A 19,212-nucleotide genomic window follows, 5' to 3' on the forward strand; every position below is an offset into this window, starting at 1 on the left:
TCTCTTTGTGTGTAATAGAATATCCTATTTTTCTTATTCACTCAAGTTTCTCTTGGTGTCCCCTACTATTCACCCCCCTCTTTCCCACCTCCCATGTCATCTTAGACCATTTAGTATTCCACCCTCTCCCTGTGAATTATTCTTCTGATTGCTATAATAGTGAATACTATAATAGTGAATAGAGTTCACTACAGAGAATTATACATATCATTTCTCCACATAGGAATACAAATAATTAGATCTTATTGAAGCCCTTAAAGAGTCAAATTTAAAAAATTATGAGTTTTCTTTCTTTCCCCTGTTTCTTATTTACCTGTTCATGTTTCTCTTGATTTTTGGGGTTGGATATCAGACTTTCCATTTAGCCCTAGTCTTTTCTGTGTAAATACTTGGAAATCTTCAATTTTGTTGAATGCCCATACTTTCCCCTGGAAGTATATAGTCAGTTTTGATGGGTAGTTGATCCGTGGTTGAAGGCCCAGCTCTCTTGCCTTTCTGAATATCATATTCCAAGCCTTGCGGTCTTTTAGCATGGAGGCTGCCAGATCCTGTGTGATCCTGATTGGTGCTCCTTGATATTTGAATTGTCTCTTTCTGGCTTCTTGTAAGATTTTTTTTTCTTTTACTTGGAAGCTCTTGAATTTGGCTATTATATTCCTGGGGGCTGTCCTTTCTGGGTCTAGTGTAGAGGGTGATCTATGGATCCTTTCAATGTCTATATTGCCCTCTTGTTGTAGAATTTCAGGGCAATTTTGCTGAATAATTTCTTTTAGTATGGAGTCCAAGTTTCTATTAATTTCTGCTTTTTCTGGAAGACCAATGATTCTCAATTGCCTCTTCTAGCCCTGTTTTCTTGATCTGTCACTTTCTCATTGAGATATTTCATGTTTCCTTCTATTTTATCAGTCTTTTGACTTTGTTTTATTTGTTCTTGCTGTCTTGAGAGATCATTAGCTTCTAATTGCTCAATTCTAGCCTTTAGGGACTGGTTTTCGGTTATAATCTTTTAGTTTTCCTTTTCAATCTGGTCATTTCTGGTCTTCAGTTGACGTGCCTCACTTTCCAATTGTGAAATTCTGCCTTTTAAACTGTTATTTTCTTGCCAGATCTCTTCCATCTTTTTCATCATCTCAGATTTGAACTCTTCAATAGCTTGTGACCAGTTTTCATTATTTTGGGAAGGTTTGGATATGATTTCTTGTTTGTTCTCCTCTCTTGTCTGGATTTACTCTGTGTAAAAGTTGTCGAGTGTTCCAGAGTTCTTCTTCATAATCTTTCTCTTCTAGGGTTTCCGATTTTGGCTTGCCATTGTTGTTAGCCCAGCGCCTTCTCAGCTTTATCCTCACACTCAGGGTCTGTCTAGGCTCCCAAGGTCTCAGGTCCCATTGTTCTCAGGGTCGAGCCTCCTGGTCATCCCTGGTCTGCCCCTCTGCCCGAGGCTCCTTCAACAGTCTCAGGGTGCTGCTTCCACTGCTATGCTCCCACTGTGTGCTCCCATCTGCACAGGGTCCCCACTCGCGGTCCAAGCCTGCGCTCAAGATCCTTGTCCGCACCTAGGGCACTGCCTTCACCCGCACAGACGCTCAGGAAAGTCTGTGTGCGTTCTTTAGCCTCTTGGGGTCCAAAGTCTTCCTGCTCTCAGGAACAAGCCCTGGAGCTGCCAGTGACTTAATGGGTGCCTCAAACCTGCTTTCACTCTTGTGCGCTGGCCTCTGGGCTGTATGGGGGGGAGGGGGCTTCTTCCTCTCGCATTTTAGTGAGAACTGTTTCACCCCTTTATAGCATGGAAATGTCCCAAATCTACGTACCTTCAATGCTGCGCCCTGTTGTGGGTCCCTTCGTTCGTCTGGATTCGTTTTTATGTCCCCTTGAGGTGTCCTGTATGTTTCGGTTAGGAGAGATCAAGCAGTGCTGCTCCTTACTCTGCCGCCATCTTAACCAGAAGTCCTTCTCTGTCTGTCTTCTTCTCTGTCTCTTTCTGTCTTTCTGTCTTTTCTCTCTGCCTAATTTTTTAAAAGGCTTCCCTTATGACCTCAATAGGAAGTTTATGTTGACCATTGGTTAAAAGTTCCAAGAGGGGCAGCTAGATAGCACAGTAGAAAGAATGCCTAATCTGGTGTTGGGAGGACTTGGGTTCAAAATTTGGCCTCAGATACTTCCTCTCTGTATGATCCTAGGCAAGTCACTTAACCCCAATTACCATTCTTCTGTCTTGGAATTGATATTAGTGTCAATTCCAAGACAGAAGATAAGGTTGTATTTTTTTTTAAGTTCCAAGAACCCAGCTAAGCAGTATGTATAGTCTTATGTAATTGAACTCTTCCAATCAAGAAAATGGCCAAGACGGGGGGTTGGATTACCAGTTCAGCAGAATTCTTCCTTCCTGGGTCTGGAGAATTTGGGCTGCAAGATTAGAGAGCAGCTGAGTCTAGATCAGAATCAGGGCTCTCTTCTCCCAGATAAAACCAGTTCATTGTTCTTTTGGGTTGCTCTCCATGGGCCTCCAGTGTCTCCCTAAAGTGTACATGGAACCTACCTTCCCATATTCAAACTTCCATACAGGTTCTGCTGACTTTGCCTGAGCCACACCGGGCCAGCTACACCCACCTGTCTTCTAGCCCCTTGCTCATGCTGGAGCAGCTGCTGATGAACATGAAAGTGGACTGGGCCACCCTGGCTGTGCAAACCCTACACCACCTTTTGGCTGGGCAAGAAATAGGCTTCACTGTGGAGGATATTGACTCACTGCTTTCCAAATATGCAGGGAAAGCACTTGACTTTCCATATTCATTGAAAGAAAAGCGATCAGGTAAGTGGCTACCAACAAAGCATGCTCTGCTCTGGGGATGATGGAGGACCAATACGTCTGTGCTGCACTTTTTAATTCCCATCTCCTTCATTTCCCTGAATTTCTGACAGTCATGGGAAGGTGTCATAAGAGAATTAGGGAAAGCTTAGCAATAGACATAAGTTAACTGGATGGCTGACAGGCAAGTGCTAGGGTGTTCCAAGCATGGCATGGTGGAGGGAAAGAGATCTTTTTTCTGGGAGATTCTGGATGCAACTGATAGCAATTAGGGGTTTTTCTTAGCTGCTGGAGGAGAAGAGCCCAGAAAAACAACTGTCTCCTGTAAAACCATCTACCCTGGGAAGGATCAAGCTGAGCAGTGAATCTGGTTTGATTGGTGGACATATCAAACCAGTTCAGCTCCTTGACTTTACCCCTTTTGTGGGTTTACTTGCTGTGACTCCTGGTGGCTGTGAACATCGCTGGAATAGAAGTGGACTCCTGCAGTGAGACTCACATTCCCTCCTAACCTGTCAGCCTGAACTTAAAGCTAGTGTAGTTTTGTCCCACCTCCTAGTCCTTGAACTTACCCATTAGATAAGTAGCTTTGGTTTGTCCATTTCCTCTATACCTAACCCTTAAGTTCTTAATAAACAGTTTTGCTTTACTTCTGTACCTTCCTCTGTCCCAAGAAAAGAGCCTACTGTTAGATATCTTACAAAACCTGAGTTTCCCTGGCAGGCTGGTGGACCAGTAAACTGTCAACTGTCATTCACCAACCAGTGTGGTTTTACTCAATCACACATCCCTTGTGTAGGTTCTCAGTTATCCTATGTATCCTGTCACTTGTGGATGTGTGTGTGTGTGTTACCCTTGTGTTATACTGTGAAGGCAGTTACCTATTTCAAAGGTAACTACTATATAGTAAAAACCCTGGATTTGGAGCCCCTGGTTAAAAGAGCAGGGATGCCAGGATAACAGATATCTGAAATAACATGTCTGCTTTTGGCATAGGCATAGTTATTACAGAATCATCCCATTATACCACAGTTCATTTCCAAGGTATAAGCAGCCTCTAGGGATGCTAAAGTAAAATGAACCCAAAATTTGAAGCAATCTGATTTTAATTTCCACAAGTAGCAATCCTTCAAAATCTTGCTACTTTTTTTTTTTTAAACCCTTGTACTTCGGTGTATTGTCTCATAGGTGGAAGATTGGTAAGGGTGGGCAATGGGGGTCAAGTGACTTGCCCAGGGTCACACAGCTGGGAAGTGGCTGAGGCCGGGTTTGAACCTAGGACCTCCTGTCTCTAGGCCTGACTCTCACTCCACTGAGCTACCCAGCTGCCCCTAAAATCTTGCTACTTCTTTGGGCATTTTGAGACATAATTTAGGAGAACCCAATGTTCACTTTTGTCATCTAATCAAAAGTTTAGCTTTTTCTGTACTGGGGTACCAAAGCAAATGTTTTTACCATGGAAGGTGATACATACCTTCATGCTCTTGAGTAAGGGAGGCTTTTAACTATATTACAAGGAAAACAGTGAAATAAATGTTTATCACCCAAGCTGAATTTATCTTTGAGTTAACTTTTCCCATTCTAATGAACTAGGACACATTTTTTGGATCCATGCCTTTAACAGCATGTCATCCATAATTTATTTGGATTTTTTAATTTTTTTATTTCTCCTTTAGATTCTGTAATTCACCTCCAAGACAGTCTTAATCAAGTTTCAGAACCTGAGACCTTGTCTCGATCAACATCAATTGAGTTCTCCACTGCTACTTTTTCTGGTAAGAAAAATTTCTGAAAGTTCCCTATTCTTTTGGTTTTTTTTTTTCTCTTATGCTGTCTCCATGTTCCCTTTTTCACCTCTTTCTTTAAAAAAATCTCTACATCTAACATTCTTCAGATTGTTCTTTCAAGCTCTTCTTTCTGGGTTTGAGTTAGCTTTTCATGCCAAAGATAGTCATTTATGACCTTGTTGTGGACTTAGTGAATGCTTTAGGATTTCTTGCTAGCCAGATATGTAATCAGAAAACCAAGGTTTTCTTCAAGTTCAGTGGAAAGACTAAGCATTGGATAAGCCATAGCGACTTAAGTTCATCTTGGTCTGTACCTCATTTATTGAACAAGGTAAAAAGATAACTTATCTCTGCAGAGGAAGCTGAACTCTTCCTCATCTATTACCAGAAATCTAGAAGGGTAGGAGTTTCCTGAGACAGTCATGTTCTTAGGGCCTACTTAGAAGAAATGATCTGGATTTCTTTGGATATTAACATCATTATTACAATGTCATTCCCTTACTTAAAAATCTTCACAGATTTCCCATGGCCTTTGGGCCCAACTCTTAAACTTCATTACCAATTTAAAGTCTTCCACATTCTGGCTTTAATCACCTAATTTCTTTATCTGTAAATATAAGAGATTAGTTTATGATCTCTAAAGTTCCTTCTTTTCCTTCCAAACTCATATCATACCATTCTCTGTAAAATCCTCTGTTCTAGCCTTTGGATTTTTAATTATCCCATTATTCCCATCTGGAATGCCTTTCCCCCTCCACATTCCTGAATCCCACCTGTTCTTCAAGATTGCTCTTAAAACCTAATCTCCTCCTTACATTGTCATCTTTTTTAAGTGCAACTTCCCACCTATATTAGCACCTTAAAGAGAAGGGCCAGGTTTGATCCTTCTTTGTATCCAATGGAGTCCCAGAAAAGTATCCTCAAATACAGAGACATTGCACTCACTATTATCAGATGTAATTGGTAAATGTTTAACAAAATAAGTAAAAATACAGTAAAATATAATGTTAATTTGTGATTTTCTAAATCATATGCAGCCATAGGGTTTCTATTTGAGTTTGACACTGTTGCTCAACTACTCAATAAGTATATTTTTATGTATAAAGCCAAAAAAGGCCACACACACTTGCAGAGAGCCCCAAGGTGTTATTGTCACAGCATCATACTTCCCTTTGTCCATGTTCTCTTCATGTACATATATCTGAACACTAGGTTTAGAATCAAAAGACTTTAGTTTTAACCTCTGTTCTTATACTTCCTAGCTGTGGGACCATAACCTCCCTTAGCCTCAATTTCATCATCTAAAAAGTTAAGATAATACTCAACTACCTCACAGGATTTTTATAAAGAAAGTACTTTGCAAACCTTAATTGCATAAATAAGTGCTGCTATTATTATCTGATATCAGTTCTTACTAATCATGTGGCACTGAGTAAATCATCTAAACCCTCCAAATCTTGCTCTTTTCATCTATAAAAAGTGAATATTATACATGCCCTACCAATTTCATGGTTGTCAATAACTGAAACAAATGATGAGGTCTCTGAAAGCACCACTTACTTGACCTTGAGCAGATTACTTACTTAATGCTCTAATGCCATTACAGTCAAGAATCTTAAATTCTTATCTTGAATCTGTCACAGACTTACTTTTAGACCTGGTACAGTTTATTGATTATACCTCATTTTCTCATTTTTTCTCATTAAAACAAAAATGACCATTTCTTTGTTGGGCTTCTTTTTCCTATAAAGACAACAGATGAGTTAAGGTCAAGAAAATATCCTAAACTCCTATTCCATAGAACTAAGCTAGTGATCTTTCTCAAATTTCTGCCTGGTCATTGTAATAAAGACTTTTGGCAATTTAAAAAAAAAAAAAAAGAGTGCGGGGCGGGGTGGGGGTGAAGGGGATAGGAGGAGCATGAATCAGGTAACCATGTTAAAAATGTATATTAATAAATGTTAATAAAAAAAAAAACAGTATCCCTTATCTCAACCATTTGCTTAATCTGGACTAGACATCCAAATAACAGGAGTGATTCCTCCTTATAGGAGAAAGCCCCTGATGAGCTATTTTTTATGCCTCAAAATTCTGAGGGAGTTAATTCTTCCTATTGGAACCTGTCTTAGGATGATTTCTCAGTTTTCAAGAGGTGAGTATTATTGAAGTGGGAACTCAGAGGAAATCTTAGGCCTCACTTGGTTTTTTTAGCCCTCTAAATCAAAGTTCTACTTTTTTCTCATTGTACATGTATATTGTAGAAATCAGTAACAAGAACCTCTGCTTTGCTCCCCTCTGACCTCAGATCCCCATTTTGTGGCCTGAGCTTTTCCACAGAAAGACTTGAAGGCTATGGATTAGCAGTGTTACAGCATTCAAAGATACAGCCTGCTCAGTAGATTTTCAGCTTTTCATCCTCAAGCTGATCTTAAGAATCTTAAAGACTTTTTTTTCCTTCGCAGTACCCAGAAAACTTTGCTCTGAATGCTGAGAGTCTTAGAAAGTTTGTTTTTTTCTTCTGTACCCAGAAAACTGCTCCAAATGGAGCCAAAAAAAGTTCTTAGTTACCAAGAAGCAGTGATTCTGATATTTCCCACCATATAATAACTGATATCTGTCTCAAAGATGTGTCTTTCTATTCTAGGCTACTGACAAGGGTATGGCCTTACCCACACCTAGTAGCTCTGTTCAGGTTCTAACTTCTGGCTCTCATTTTGCCTCTGATCTTTAGGAGTCTCCATTGTACAGTCTCCAAACTTAAAGAAGAGAAGCTTCTCACAGAGTGATCCCTTGGAATTTGTACCCCCAGAAAAACCCCCAGATAGGCAGCAGTGGGTACCAGATGAGATGGAAAACACCTGTATGGTATGCAGAAGTGAACATTTCACCATGGTAAGCCAGCTGCCTACCTTATTACTTACTGAATTAGAAGCAGCTTCAACTCAGTCAGGCGACCTGGGCTCTAGTCCCAGCCCTGTCACTAACAAGCATTTCTATATAAAATGGGGACAATAAAATTTGCCTCTCTAAGTCACCTTTTGGCTGTAACGATGCAACCAGGTGACATATGCATAAAGGTGCTTTGATAAAGTATTGTCATTGAGAAATGTAGGTTATTTGATTGGGTTTGTTAAACTAGTTGACAAAGTGCCTGGCACATAAGTAGACATTTAATAAATGTTGTTTCATTGTTTAATTGAAAGCTGTTGATCAAAAGAAAAAAAGAAATATGGGTATCTCTTCTTTTCCCAATGTGGGGTCCCCTCCAGAAGTTAAGTCTCAACTTTATGGCAGCCCAGTGTTACAAAATCTCCAATGAGCTTTGGAGTTTTTCTCATCAGCTTAAAGAGAAGCTCTTGTAAGGCAGAGGCATCGGACTACATATATTAGTTTTAATACCAAGACCACCATGTCCTCTTAATACACAATAAGAAATAGCTGAAGAAAACAAGGGAGGAAAGGATGGGGAGCCCAATGATAGAAGCATTTATTAGTCTATCCATCTCTCCTTTCCTTTCTGCTTCTCTCTATTTTGTAGTTTAACCGCCGTCATCACTGCCGTCGTTGTGGCAGGCTGGTGTGTGGCTCTTGCTCTACCAAGAAGATGGTTGTGGATGGCAGCAGAGAGAACCCAACTCGTGTGTGTGACCAATGCTACAGCCACTCCAACAAACAGTGAGTAAGGATCAGGGGAGCAGAGGTGTTCTTTGTTCCCTGAAGCTTTTCAGGGCCCCAAAACCCTGCTTTTCTGAAATCAACCCTCCCCAAAAAAACATGCAGTGACTTTTGGAGCAAAGTGTTTGTGGACTCAACAGGACAAGCTGTCTATAGGTAGAACTAATCCTTTCCAGGCATGGTGAAATGTGTTTCCAGGCATGTGTTCAGGGTTCCTGTCATGGATTCCTCAATGGCAAGAATTTATTTCAAGAGTCTGTTCAGCATCCAGTATACCTGCATTCAGGGAATTGACTCTCTCCTTATCCACCTGAAGCATCTCTGCCTCTTGGATCCTACTTGACTTAAAAAAGACAGTTAGCTCATGGAGACTTAATTAAAATGTTAAATTGAATTAAATGTTTCCTATCCTAGTTGGGCACCATCTACCATATAAAATCCAATTAGATAATGTATAAAAATCACTGGGTAAACCTTAGTGCAGATGCCAGATTTTTGAATTATTGTAACTTTGCCCATACCAATAACAATGGTAAACCATAATTTTTAGACTATCAGATAAGACAGTTACACTTTCCTAATTAATCTTCCATCTGGCTTCAGACTTCAAAAACCCATGAGAACTTCCAAAATTCTAATTTCATAGTAACATGTACCTAGACCACATCTGTGGCTTTAGTTCTATGTTGAAATAATAAGTAGTCTCTGGAGGGTTTGAAGTGACCACAGTTAGGGATTCCTCCATCCAGATATTGAATAATTCCCTTCATCTTTCAGCAAGAAAATGCAGGGGTAAGACAGAACTCTGAGTCTAGAATCAGTGCTTATGTTCAAATCCTGCCTCTAATATTTATTATCTAGATAACCTTGAGTAAGCCACTTAACTTGCCAAAGCCTCAGTTTTCTCATCTGTAAAATGAGAGAGTTATACTAGATTTCTCAGATTCCTTCTAGCTTGAGAGCTATGATCCTGTGATCCCTTGAACTATGTGATGGGCATACTTTCATTCATTTATTTATTTATTTGATTTTCTGTTTCTGTTTCTAGTTTGCCAGAAGAGAGTATAGGACATTCAGAAGGTGAGCTTGAATGATATTCTGATATTCTTATCTTGGTTTTGAAACTCAAATTCGCTATAAGTTTAGGGCTTATTGCAGTGAAGACCCCATCTAATCTGCCTATCATCATGTAACATGCTTCTACCGCTGCTGTTAGTCATTTATTTCAACTCAGAGCCCTCACCATATGCATGTGTCTAGGCTCTTAAAGCCAAAGACCACAGAATTTGGTTCTCAACTGTAAGAAGGGAAACTAGACATTTAAGGTATGGTCGCCAGAAATCGGATTAACTCAATTTCAAATTAAAATAGACCCAAGTTAGTTTCCCCTCTTACACAATTCAGCAGGTCATTCCTAGGACATTTAATTACTGCAGATTTCCACTGGATAGCAGGCCAATTCTTAGTTGTGTAGTCCATAGAACAGATGAGCTGGAAACTGACCCAAAATCCTATTTGGACTTGTACAATTTTAAGTTCCAGTCTTTTGGGATCATCTCCCTCAGACCAAAGTTAAATAGCTGTGGGGAGCAGACACTGTCTTTTGCCTCATTTTCTATTCCCGGCTCTAAGCAATGTGTTTCTTTCATTCTGAGCAGATGCAGAAGATTGAGTTACTTATTATTTACTATTTTCTGTCAAGCATCAAAATTGTTTATACTGCTTTGTAGATATTTCCCCAGTAAATCTGTCTTACAAGAGATGCTGGTACTTCCAGAGTTCTCCCAAAGGAAAGGAGAAGGAGACCATTACCATAATCAGATGTCTGTACTGTTACTCACTGTCAGGCCTGACCACCACTGGCCCCTGGAGGTGACTTGACTGATGAGTGAATAAATGAATCAATGGCATTTCTGTCCTCAGCCTCAGACAGCCCTTCAAGTGAGAGCCCCCTATACTTGGCTGTGGTACGAGTCCCCAAAGCAAATCAGCTGGAGTGGACTCTAGATCTGAATGAGGAAGAAAATAATCTGGTGCGGAGCGAGTTTTACTATGAACAGGTAATGGCAAGGTATGGGTGACAGCTGGCTCTAAAGTCACTAGTGCCAAAACAATAAGGTCAACTAGAGACAGTTTATACAGTGGGCCTTGGATCCCCTAGATTTATTTTAGCTCCACCCTTTGCTTTATACAAGGATTTTTTCCCCAAGTTCCTTCTTCTCTATGTCATTTAGTCTATTTGTAAAATGGAAATAAGTCCTTTCTCTTGGCTGTACTTGAAAAATGTTTCAGTTGAGCTCTGCTTTCTTCCTCCTCCCTGACTAGGCCCCCAGTGCCTCCTTGTGCATTGCCATCCTGAATTTGCACCGTGATAGCGTTGCCTGCGGCCATCAGTTGATTGACCACTGCTGCCGCCTATCCTGGGGTCTGACCAACCCTGAGGTGGATGCTGGGCTGCTCACAGATATCATGAAGCAGCTGCTCTTCAGTGCCAAGATGATGTTTGTCAAAGCTGGACGGAGTCAAGACTTAGCATTATGTGACAGGTAGCCGTGTCCCATGGGCCAGGGGGTTTCCTTCAATCTCTTTTCCATTCCGAGTTATCTAACCACCTCTTCCTTCAAATCTAGCCACTCTAATAAGCTCATGTTAAAAAGCTGTTCAGTTGCTAACCTACATGATTTCACTTCTCTCTGTTTTAATGTCAGGATCTACATTCCCAGACTGAGTCCCCAGGAATAAAATTTATATCAGTAAGATTAGAATAGGAAGAAAATATTAACCTTGATGTGGGTTTGATCAGGTCTATAGAGCTGTTCTAGTATCTAATGCTTTCTAGTGCCAAGGAAAATTTACTCAGTCTTGCCAAAACCAAGTGAAATTAGTCTACAGTAAATGGGGTAAACAATGAATCATGTCCCCTTTTGGTGGAGTGCTGGCATCTCGTGTCAGGTTCTAGATCTACTTTTGCCAGTTAACCTGCTTTGGACCTTAAGTTATAAAGGCAATGTGTTGTAATAAAAAGAATAAACCTGAGTTCAACTTCTACCTCTGACACTTAACTTGCCACTTAACCTTATGCCTCAGTTACTCATCTGTAAAATGGGAGTAATATCTGTAGCTCCTACCTCACATAGTTATCATGAGGATCAAGAAAGATACAGGGGGCAGCTGGGTAGCTCAGTGGAGTGAGAGTCAGGCCTAGAGACAGGAGGTCCTAGGTTCAAACCCGGCCTCAGCCACTTCCCAGCTGTGTGACCCTGGGCAAGTCACTTGACCCCCATTGCCCACCCTTACCACTTTTCTACCTATGAGACAATACACCGAAGTACAAGGGTTAAAAAAAAAAGAAAGAAAGAAAGATATAAAAAGGCTTTATAAACTTTCAGTTACTTTATGAGTATCAGCAATTGTTAGAATCTCTATCTAGAAACTAATTTTTTAGCTCCATCTGCCTTCCCCAGAACAATGGATTATAGATTGGGCAATGGAAATACATAGAACCTAAAGCCATCTAACAGTGATAATAGGTAACTGAAATGAGGTCCAAGACTGAGAATGGAAAACAAAAAGAATTTCTTGCTTCAAATAAGATGCTGACCATTGTCTTATTGCCTTCAACTCACTTTGTGATATTGGACAAGTCATTTGGGCCTCAGTTTCCTCATCTTTTACATACAGGGATTGGACAAGATCATCTTTAAGTTCTATTCTGGTGTGAAAATACTGTGAATTCTTGAACAGATATCTCTCTTTCCCTCTAGAATAAATTGACAGTCTCACTTAATAAAGATATGTGAAAGATTGGTAGTTGTGAAGTAGTTTGTGCTCATACCAAGCCTTATATCCAAATTTTTATAAAGACCAGCCTCGCAGTAGCTTAGAAGCAGGGAAATGAGTGAACAAATAAGATCATGTACTAAATACAGGATCCAATGCCAGGAATCATAGGTTCACTCAACGAATCCAGAGTCAAGTTCTCCAGTGGCAGACTGGAAAGGATACATCCAGCAATACCATTCAGAAGAGGGTAGACTTTTGGGCTCTGCTGCCTTCTCAAGTTTGAACCATCCCTATCTGTAAGGAATGGGCCCCAAGTGAAAGGTCATTGTAGGCCCAAATACATCCCTATAGCCGAACAGGGCAACAGAACCTAGAGGCTTGTGAAAGAGTTAGGCCAGGCAGGGAGGTGAGAATATTAGTAAAATGGTAGTGAGACTGAGAACAACTAGGAAATTAGTGGTGTCATCTGGGCACTGACCTGGAGCAGAACCTAAATGTCAGACAGGGATTAAAGAGAGAACATCACTGAAGCAAACAGGCCAAGGGAGATCACAGGAATCCCACCTTCTACATACAAGCAACCTTTCCCAATGCTGCTTAATGTTAGTGCCTTCCCTCTAAGATGATCTTCAGTGGGTTGGCTTCCTTTATAAAGACTGAGCTCCTCAGGGGCAGACACTGTTTTTTGCCTTTCTTTGTATCCCCAACGCTAATGCAGTGTCTGGCACATAGTAGGTTAATAATAAATAACAAATGATAGTAGTCGATCTCACCTAAAAAGGAAAAAACCTGAGACTAACAGCTGCAAAGGCTTTGCTTCTTCCTCCTAGCAACCACAGTAGAAAATTAAAACTGGTACTCAAGCAACAATTACTCAGGGTGGGGGGAATTCTTAGTAGATTCATTTCTATGCCCCTTTCTTCCTAATAGCTACATCAGCAAGGTGGATGTACTGAATATTTTAGTTGCTGCTGCCTATCAACATGTACCATCTCTGGATCAGATCCTACAGCCAGCTGCAGTAACAAGACTAAGGAACCAACTTTTGGAAGCTGAATACTATCAGCTGGGTGTTGAGGTAAGTGCAACATACACTGCATCTAATTTGTGAGTGAATTGCTTTTTGCTAGTCTCAGAATTCATTCTTGTCAGCTCTTTATGGGAATGGGGAAGTATCCTGAGTGGAGCCAACAAGCCAAGTTGGAGTAGGGAAATATAATTTTTTGGTTTAGGTTCATCCCATTGTGAGTAAAATTGTTGTTGCTGCAGTAGACCAGAACCAAAACTCCAAAACCATAACCCAAACACAATTCTATAAATTTAGGAACCAATGAAGATTTATTGAGTTCACCTGTAAGAGAGCCCCATTGCACAAGTAGACTCCCAAGAAGAACAAAATAGTTGGAAGGTAAATTGGATATGGGGTACCTTATTATTGGAGAGGGCTGTTGCTGGACAAGTAAAAGGAAAGACTTCAGGTCAGCTATCTCTTGTAACCTCACCCTAATAGATGAACTGTCCTTGCAGATAAGTAGGGTCATAAGACAGTCAGGATTATGATACAGTCATGGGCAAAATATAGAGGACCTGCAGAAAAAATGGAGTTGATTTAGCTTTCTTGGCTACCACACCCCTCACATGAGTAATTTTTTTCTCCAGGTCTCCACAAAAACTGGACTGGATCCCACTGGTGCGTGGCATGCCTGGGGTATGGCCTGCCTCAAAGCTGGGAACCTGATAGCAGCACGTGAGAAGTTCAGTCGATGTCTCAAGCCACCTCTTGACCTCAATCAGCTAACCCAAGGCTCAAGGCTGATCCAGGATGTAATTGAGTACTTGGAGTCCACAGCAAAACCTATCCTGTCAGTGGTAAGAGAATAGCAAGCAAAATGCTTGGTTCAAAGAAGGAGACATTGTGATATCATAGATAGATTAAGTGGGGCCTTGACTTTCAACTCTCTCTCATGCACTTTGCAATTATTTCTGCATGTGTCTTTTTCTCCTATTAAACCATAAATTCCTACAGGCAAGGTCCAAGTCTTATCTACATTTTGTTTCTCTGCTGGGAGGCTACCACATGGTATTGCTGAGCCTATATTATTTATTGAACAGAATGCTTTTCCTGCTGTCCTCTTCTTCATAGCAGGATGATGATTATTTTGCCACTCTGAAGGAGCTGGAAGCCACTCTTCGAACTAAGAGCCTCTCTCTAGAAGTCATTCCAGATGGTAAATCCATGCACAACACCTACTATCAGGAGTGCCTCTTCTATTTACATCACTATGGCACCAACCTAGCCATCATCAGCTTCTACATGAGGCACAATTGCATGAGAGAAGCCCTGGAACACCTGCAGAAGAAGGTGGGTGATCCAGTGACAGCAGGCAGCATCTCACTTCATCCAATTTGAACCATCCATCTCCAACGTGGGGGGGGGGGGGGGAGACTTGGAAACCTTATCTTTGGGCTATGGATTCCCTCTGGTATAGACTGATAGTATTAAATTTTTCTCCCTGCGAAATGGCAATTCAGCTAACACTCAAGTCTTAATCAGCTTCCTGAGGCCTGAAGAAGCTACATGGGGGGCTGAAAGGAGAAGTAGGACAAGGAGGAGCTGGCCCAATGTGTGTGTAGGACTTGAAGGTGCTACCAGAAACACACATGACTACAGGTGGCTCTCATGTCTGCCTTTTCTTCTTCTGTAGGAGAGTCCCCCAGAAGTCTTTATTGAAGGCATCTTCCAACCAAGCTACACAAGTGGGAAGCTACACATTTTGGAAAACTTGCTAGAAGACATTGATTCAACTTTGGAGAGCTGGGGAAAGTACTTGATTGCTGCCTGCCAGCACTTACAGAAGAAAAACTACTACCACCTTCTCTATGAGCTGCAGCAGTTCATGAAGGTACCAGTAGCCCCATCCAGTGTTGTGACAAATTATTGAAACTGTTCAAATTTGGGTGAGCCAAGTCTATACTCAGGAAACAGAGCCCCTCAGTTTGGTTCCTGAGTGTACCATTAAGTGACTTTGGAGTTGAGCTTGGTTCCTCTGTGGCTTCCTTAAACAGTTTCCAATTTCATAACAGTTCAGTACTAGGTAGAATTCTTATTAGTCTTATTAAGGACCCTCTTCTTTTCTTATTCTTCAGTTTCCTTGGTGATTTCATCAGGTACCATGGATTCAATAATCATCTCCATAGAGATTACTCAAAAATATACATGCACATGTAAACATACATACATGTGCATACACATATATCCCAGATGTTACTTTGAGGCTTTTTTCGTAGCTGTTTTCACATTATTGGCTTCTTCTGAGTTTATGTCTTAGTTTTCCTTGCCATTAAAATAGCTTTTTATGGTCAGGTTCTTTTTTATGTTGTCTATTCATTTTTCCAGCCCATTTTTTGACTTTGAACTTTATGTCAAAGTTGAAATCTGCTCAGCTGGGGTGAGGAAGCATTGTCCCAAGCTTCAGGCTTTTTCCTGCTGCTGTTTTCAGAGTTAGTTCTGGGAGTTGTAAACTTTTAGTACTTCCAAGGTGGTATGATCCTGAAAGAATTGTGGTCACTGCTTTCCTGGTTTGTGCTCTGGTCTTTACCCAGGAAAGACCTCTGGTTCCCTGCAGCTGCACACCCTCTTGCTCCTATCTGTGTTGGTAATGTGACTGGGGCCCCTGCTCTCTTGTGACTTTCCTCTCTACCCTGGATCTGCCACCCACAACTGTGTATGGGCCATAGAGTTGCCAGTCAGCACCAGCTGTACCTAGTACCAGCAAAGGGTCCCCTGTAATCTCTTTCTAATCAGTTGTCCAATACCCTCACTGTCTCTGAGCTGAGAGTTCCCAAAGCTATTACTGCTGTTGCTGTGGTCCCTATTGCCACTGCCACATGTATGAATTCCAGACAGACCTCCACTAGCCCTCCCCCCAGGCTACCAGCTTCTCCTGCCTATCTCTTAACTTTTCTTAGGCCAGGTAAACATCTCATTCTAATTTTTTATTGGCTCAGCTGTTCCAGAATTTTATGTGATCCCATATGTTCCCTATAGCTTTCCTGTATTACCAATGGCTTTCTGTACTTCTCCACCCATATCTCAAACTCATTATGTCCAAATGAAACTCACCATCTTTTATCTCTATTCCAAACTTCTGTGATTTCCATCTTCTACCATGCCTCCAAGGTACCTACAGTCCTTACCCTCAAGTTAACCTTAATTCTTCACTTTACTTAGCCTCCCACTTTCAAACAGTTACTAAATCTTGTTAATATCTCCACAGGGGCTCTCTCCTTTTTCTTTTCTCTATTCAAAAGACTACCCTGTTTAAAAAAAAAAAAAAAAAAAGACCTCATTACATCTCACCTGAAGTACTGTAATTCCCTCCTATTTGGTTTACCTATGTCTAGCCTCTACACCAGTGGTTCCCAAACTTTTTTGGCCTACCACCCCCTTTCCAGGAAAAATATTACTTAGTGCCCCCTGTCACATACTATCACCACCCCCTTACAGTTATTCACCGCCCCCAAATGCACCTGTGGCCATCATCGCCCCCCCCCCCACTGGATTGCTCGGGGGGCGGGGAGTGGCGCCCACTTTGGTAATCACTGCTCTACACCCTGCAATCCATCTTTGGCACAACTAAATAATTTTCCTAAAGCATAAGTCTGACCATTTCACTCTCCTAAGAAATCTTCATTGGCTCTCCAGTGCCTCCAAGGAGAAATTATCAGCTCCTTAACCTGGCATTCCAGGCCTTTTAGTATGGCTCCACCCTGTCTCTCCAGCATTAGCTCCCATTCTTCCCTTTCACACACTCTGAGTTCCAGCCAAGTTTGCCTACTGGCTGTTCCCAGAGCAAGACATTCCAATTCCTGCCTTTGTGTGTTAGACCATTCTTCATCTCTGGTATATTCCCTTCAGCCTCTCATAATACTAATCTTTTTTTCACCAGACTCACCCTATGTCAAAGCATAAGATCCATCAACTTCCTTCTTTGTATTGTCTTCACCCATTAGATTGTAAACTCCTTGAGGACTGGCTTTCCTGTTCTTATTTGTATTCTCAGCTCTTAGTACAGTGCCTGGCATTTTAGTGGACAAATGTTTATTGGCTATAAAACCAAAAATTTCTTCTATAAGCATGGGATATTTAGTAAAAGAATTACAGACATACTTAAGAAACTAGGAAAGAGGGACAGCTATATAGCCCAGTGGATAGAGAGTAAGCCTGGAGATGGGAAGTCCCAAGTTCAAATGTGAACTCAGACACTTCCTAGCTATGTACTTAACCCCAGTTACCTAGCCCTTATTGCTCTTTTTGCCTTGGAACTAATACTTAGGGTTTAAAAAAAATAAAGAAAGAAAAAAAATTTGAATTGGTTGTGCCCTTGGGAACTTGCCAATATACAAACAAATGTAAAAGATCCCAATATTGAAGAAGACAAAAAGAATAGAATTATTAAGTATTTGGCTAAACAATCAAAAACAAACTTCAATGAAATATATAATCCCCATGCCCCAGCCTGCTGGGGGGTAAAGGGGGTTACCAGCAGTCCAGTTCCCCTTAGGGGCAGGACAATTGAGCAAAAACAGAGTGAGAAAAGCCAGAGACCCAGTAGGTTTGGCTGATTTGAAGTCCCATCTACTGATTTTAATTTTTATAGATTACATCAATACTGGCATGAATTCCATTCCCACCATACATCTTATCTTTGGAGACAATATGTTAGGTGTGTTTGACATATCTCTTGGGCCACAGTGGTGAGAAAGTACAGGCCTTTTTATGGGAGACAATTTCTTCATATTTCATTCATTGTTCTTTTATGTTAAATTACTGTACCAAATCGGGTCTAGTAGGGAGGAAACTTAGAGACTGTTCTGGCCTGTTCTTGCAGACACTGTGTATGGGAATCTGAGTTAAGAGTTTTAAAATCCTTAACATTAATTCACTATATGCTGGTTTGTTGTGAAGTGACTTCTAAGGGAATTCCTGTATTACTATATGTAAGGGTGGGAATTTCCTAGGAGTTATCGGGGGCTTGTGGGGGGCTGTGCCCGTATTGTTTTTCTGTGTTTCCCTGGGGCTGAGTAAGAATATTGATTACAATAATTTCAGTAAAAGGAATGTTAGTGAGAAAAGAGTCACATAGGGGAACCTGAGTGGAACATCCATCCTTCTGACACCTGCTATGCTGGTTTTCAGAACTGGTGACGAGCTATGCTAAACATCATGGGCTTTGACAGCTTCTTGCACCAGCCCTGCTTTTAAAACACATCATTCCTCTGAATGAAAACAAAAGTGAGTCACCTTTAGGATTATTTGATCCAATTCAGCTGATAAAAAAAAAAAAACTTAGAAAAGCTATTAATTTGGTTTTTTAAACTTATATCTAAATAAGTACTGTTAACAGGGTTTCATGAACCTGAACTCAATAAGAATTCTCATCACTACCATTCCCACATCCCTGATCTCTAACCTACTGGTTTCTCTTCTTCCTAGGACCAAGTCCGTGCTGCCATGACCTGCATCCGATTCTTTTGTCACAAGGCAAAGACCTATGCAGAACTGGGAGAAAAACTTACATGGCTGCTTAAGGCTAAGGATCATCTCAAGATCTATCTACAGGAGTTATCCCGGAGAACAGGAAAGAAGAAACTCACTTTTTTCCGGAAAAAGATGAATGCAGCAGATGTGTCAAGGTAGTATCAGAATCTAGGGGAACTTCGGCCTAGGGCAGGAAGATGAGAACTAACAGGATTTTAGTACTTGATACTTAAAGAAAGTCATGAAAAATACAACATTTGATCTTAGCCAAAAAGCTGAGAAGCGATCATGAAAAATAACATTGAGCAGCTTCTCCCCTATTTTCAGATCTTTGGGGAGAAACTCTAGCAGTGGTTCTCACTGTAGAAGGATTCGGATAGTAAATTCTATCCCAAAGACTAGAAAAATTGCAGAGAGGGATTGGGAGAGTTGAGATAAAAGATTCTTCAGCTCTAAAGGGAACCTGCAGTCATTAGACAATTTGAGTGTTGTGTCCTGGGATATCTGTTTTTGTCCTCTTGTAGCCTTTGAAAAAAATATACAGAGAGACATCTCTTTTTTACCTACAGAGCCAAATCCTACAAAACCAATGCCCTTTCTCCTCTTGCTCTACTGATGCT

General features: G+C 40.9%; 1 protein-coding gene across 1 annotated transcript in view; it reads left to right on the forward strand.

Annotated features, from left to right (window-relative positions):
* ZFYVE26 (zinc finger FYVE-type containing 26) overlaps nucleotides 1-19,212 on the forward strand; it is an 87,230-nt gene that overhangs the window by 55,545 nt on the left and 12,473 nt on the right. The window contains exons 25-36 of the mRNA XM_044664817.1: nucleotides 2,563-2,809; nucleotides 4,483-4,581; nucleotides 7,325-7,485; nucleotides 8,132-8,268; nucleotides 9,317-9,348; nucleotides 10,192-10,328; nucleotides 10,594-10,814; nucleotides 12,982-13,129; nucleotides 13,711-13,920; nucleotides 14,195-14,413; nucleotides 14,757-14,954; nucleotides 18,548-18,747. Of these exons, the coding sequence (XP_044520752.1) occupies nucleotides 2,563-2,809; nucleotides 4,483-4,581; nucleotides 7,325-7,485; nucleotides 8,132-8,268; nucleotides 9,317-9,348; nucleotides 10,192-10,328; nucleotides 10,594-10,814; nucleotides 12,982-13,129; nucleotides 13,711-13,920; nucleotides 14,195-14,413; nucleotides 14,757-14,954; nucleotides 18,548-18,747 (2,009 nt within the window). The remainder of the gene's footprint in view (nucleotides 1-2,562; nucleotides 2,810-4,482; nucleotides 4,582-7,324; nucleotides 7,486-8,131; nucleotides 8,269-9,316; nucleotides 9,349-10,191; nucleotides 10,329-10,593; nucleotides 10,815-12,981; nucleotides 13,130-13,710; nucleotides 13,921-14,194; nucleotides 14,414-14,756; nucleotides 14,955-18,547; nucleotides 18,748-19,212) is intronic.

Source organism: Gracilinanus agilis, chromosome 2 (assembly GCF_016433145.1).
Source record: "Gracilinanus agilis isolate LMUSP501 chromosome 2, AgileGrace, whole genome shotgun sequence".
NCBI classification, from domain to species: Eukaryota; Metazoa; Chordata; class Mammalia; order Didelphimorphia; family Didelphidae; genus Gracilinanus; species Gracilinanus agilis.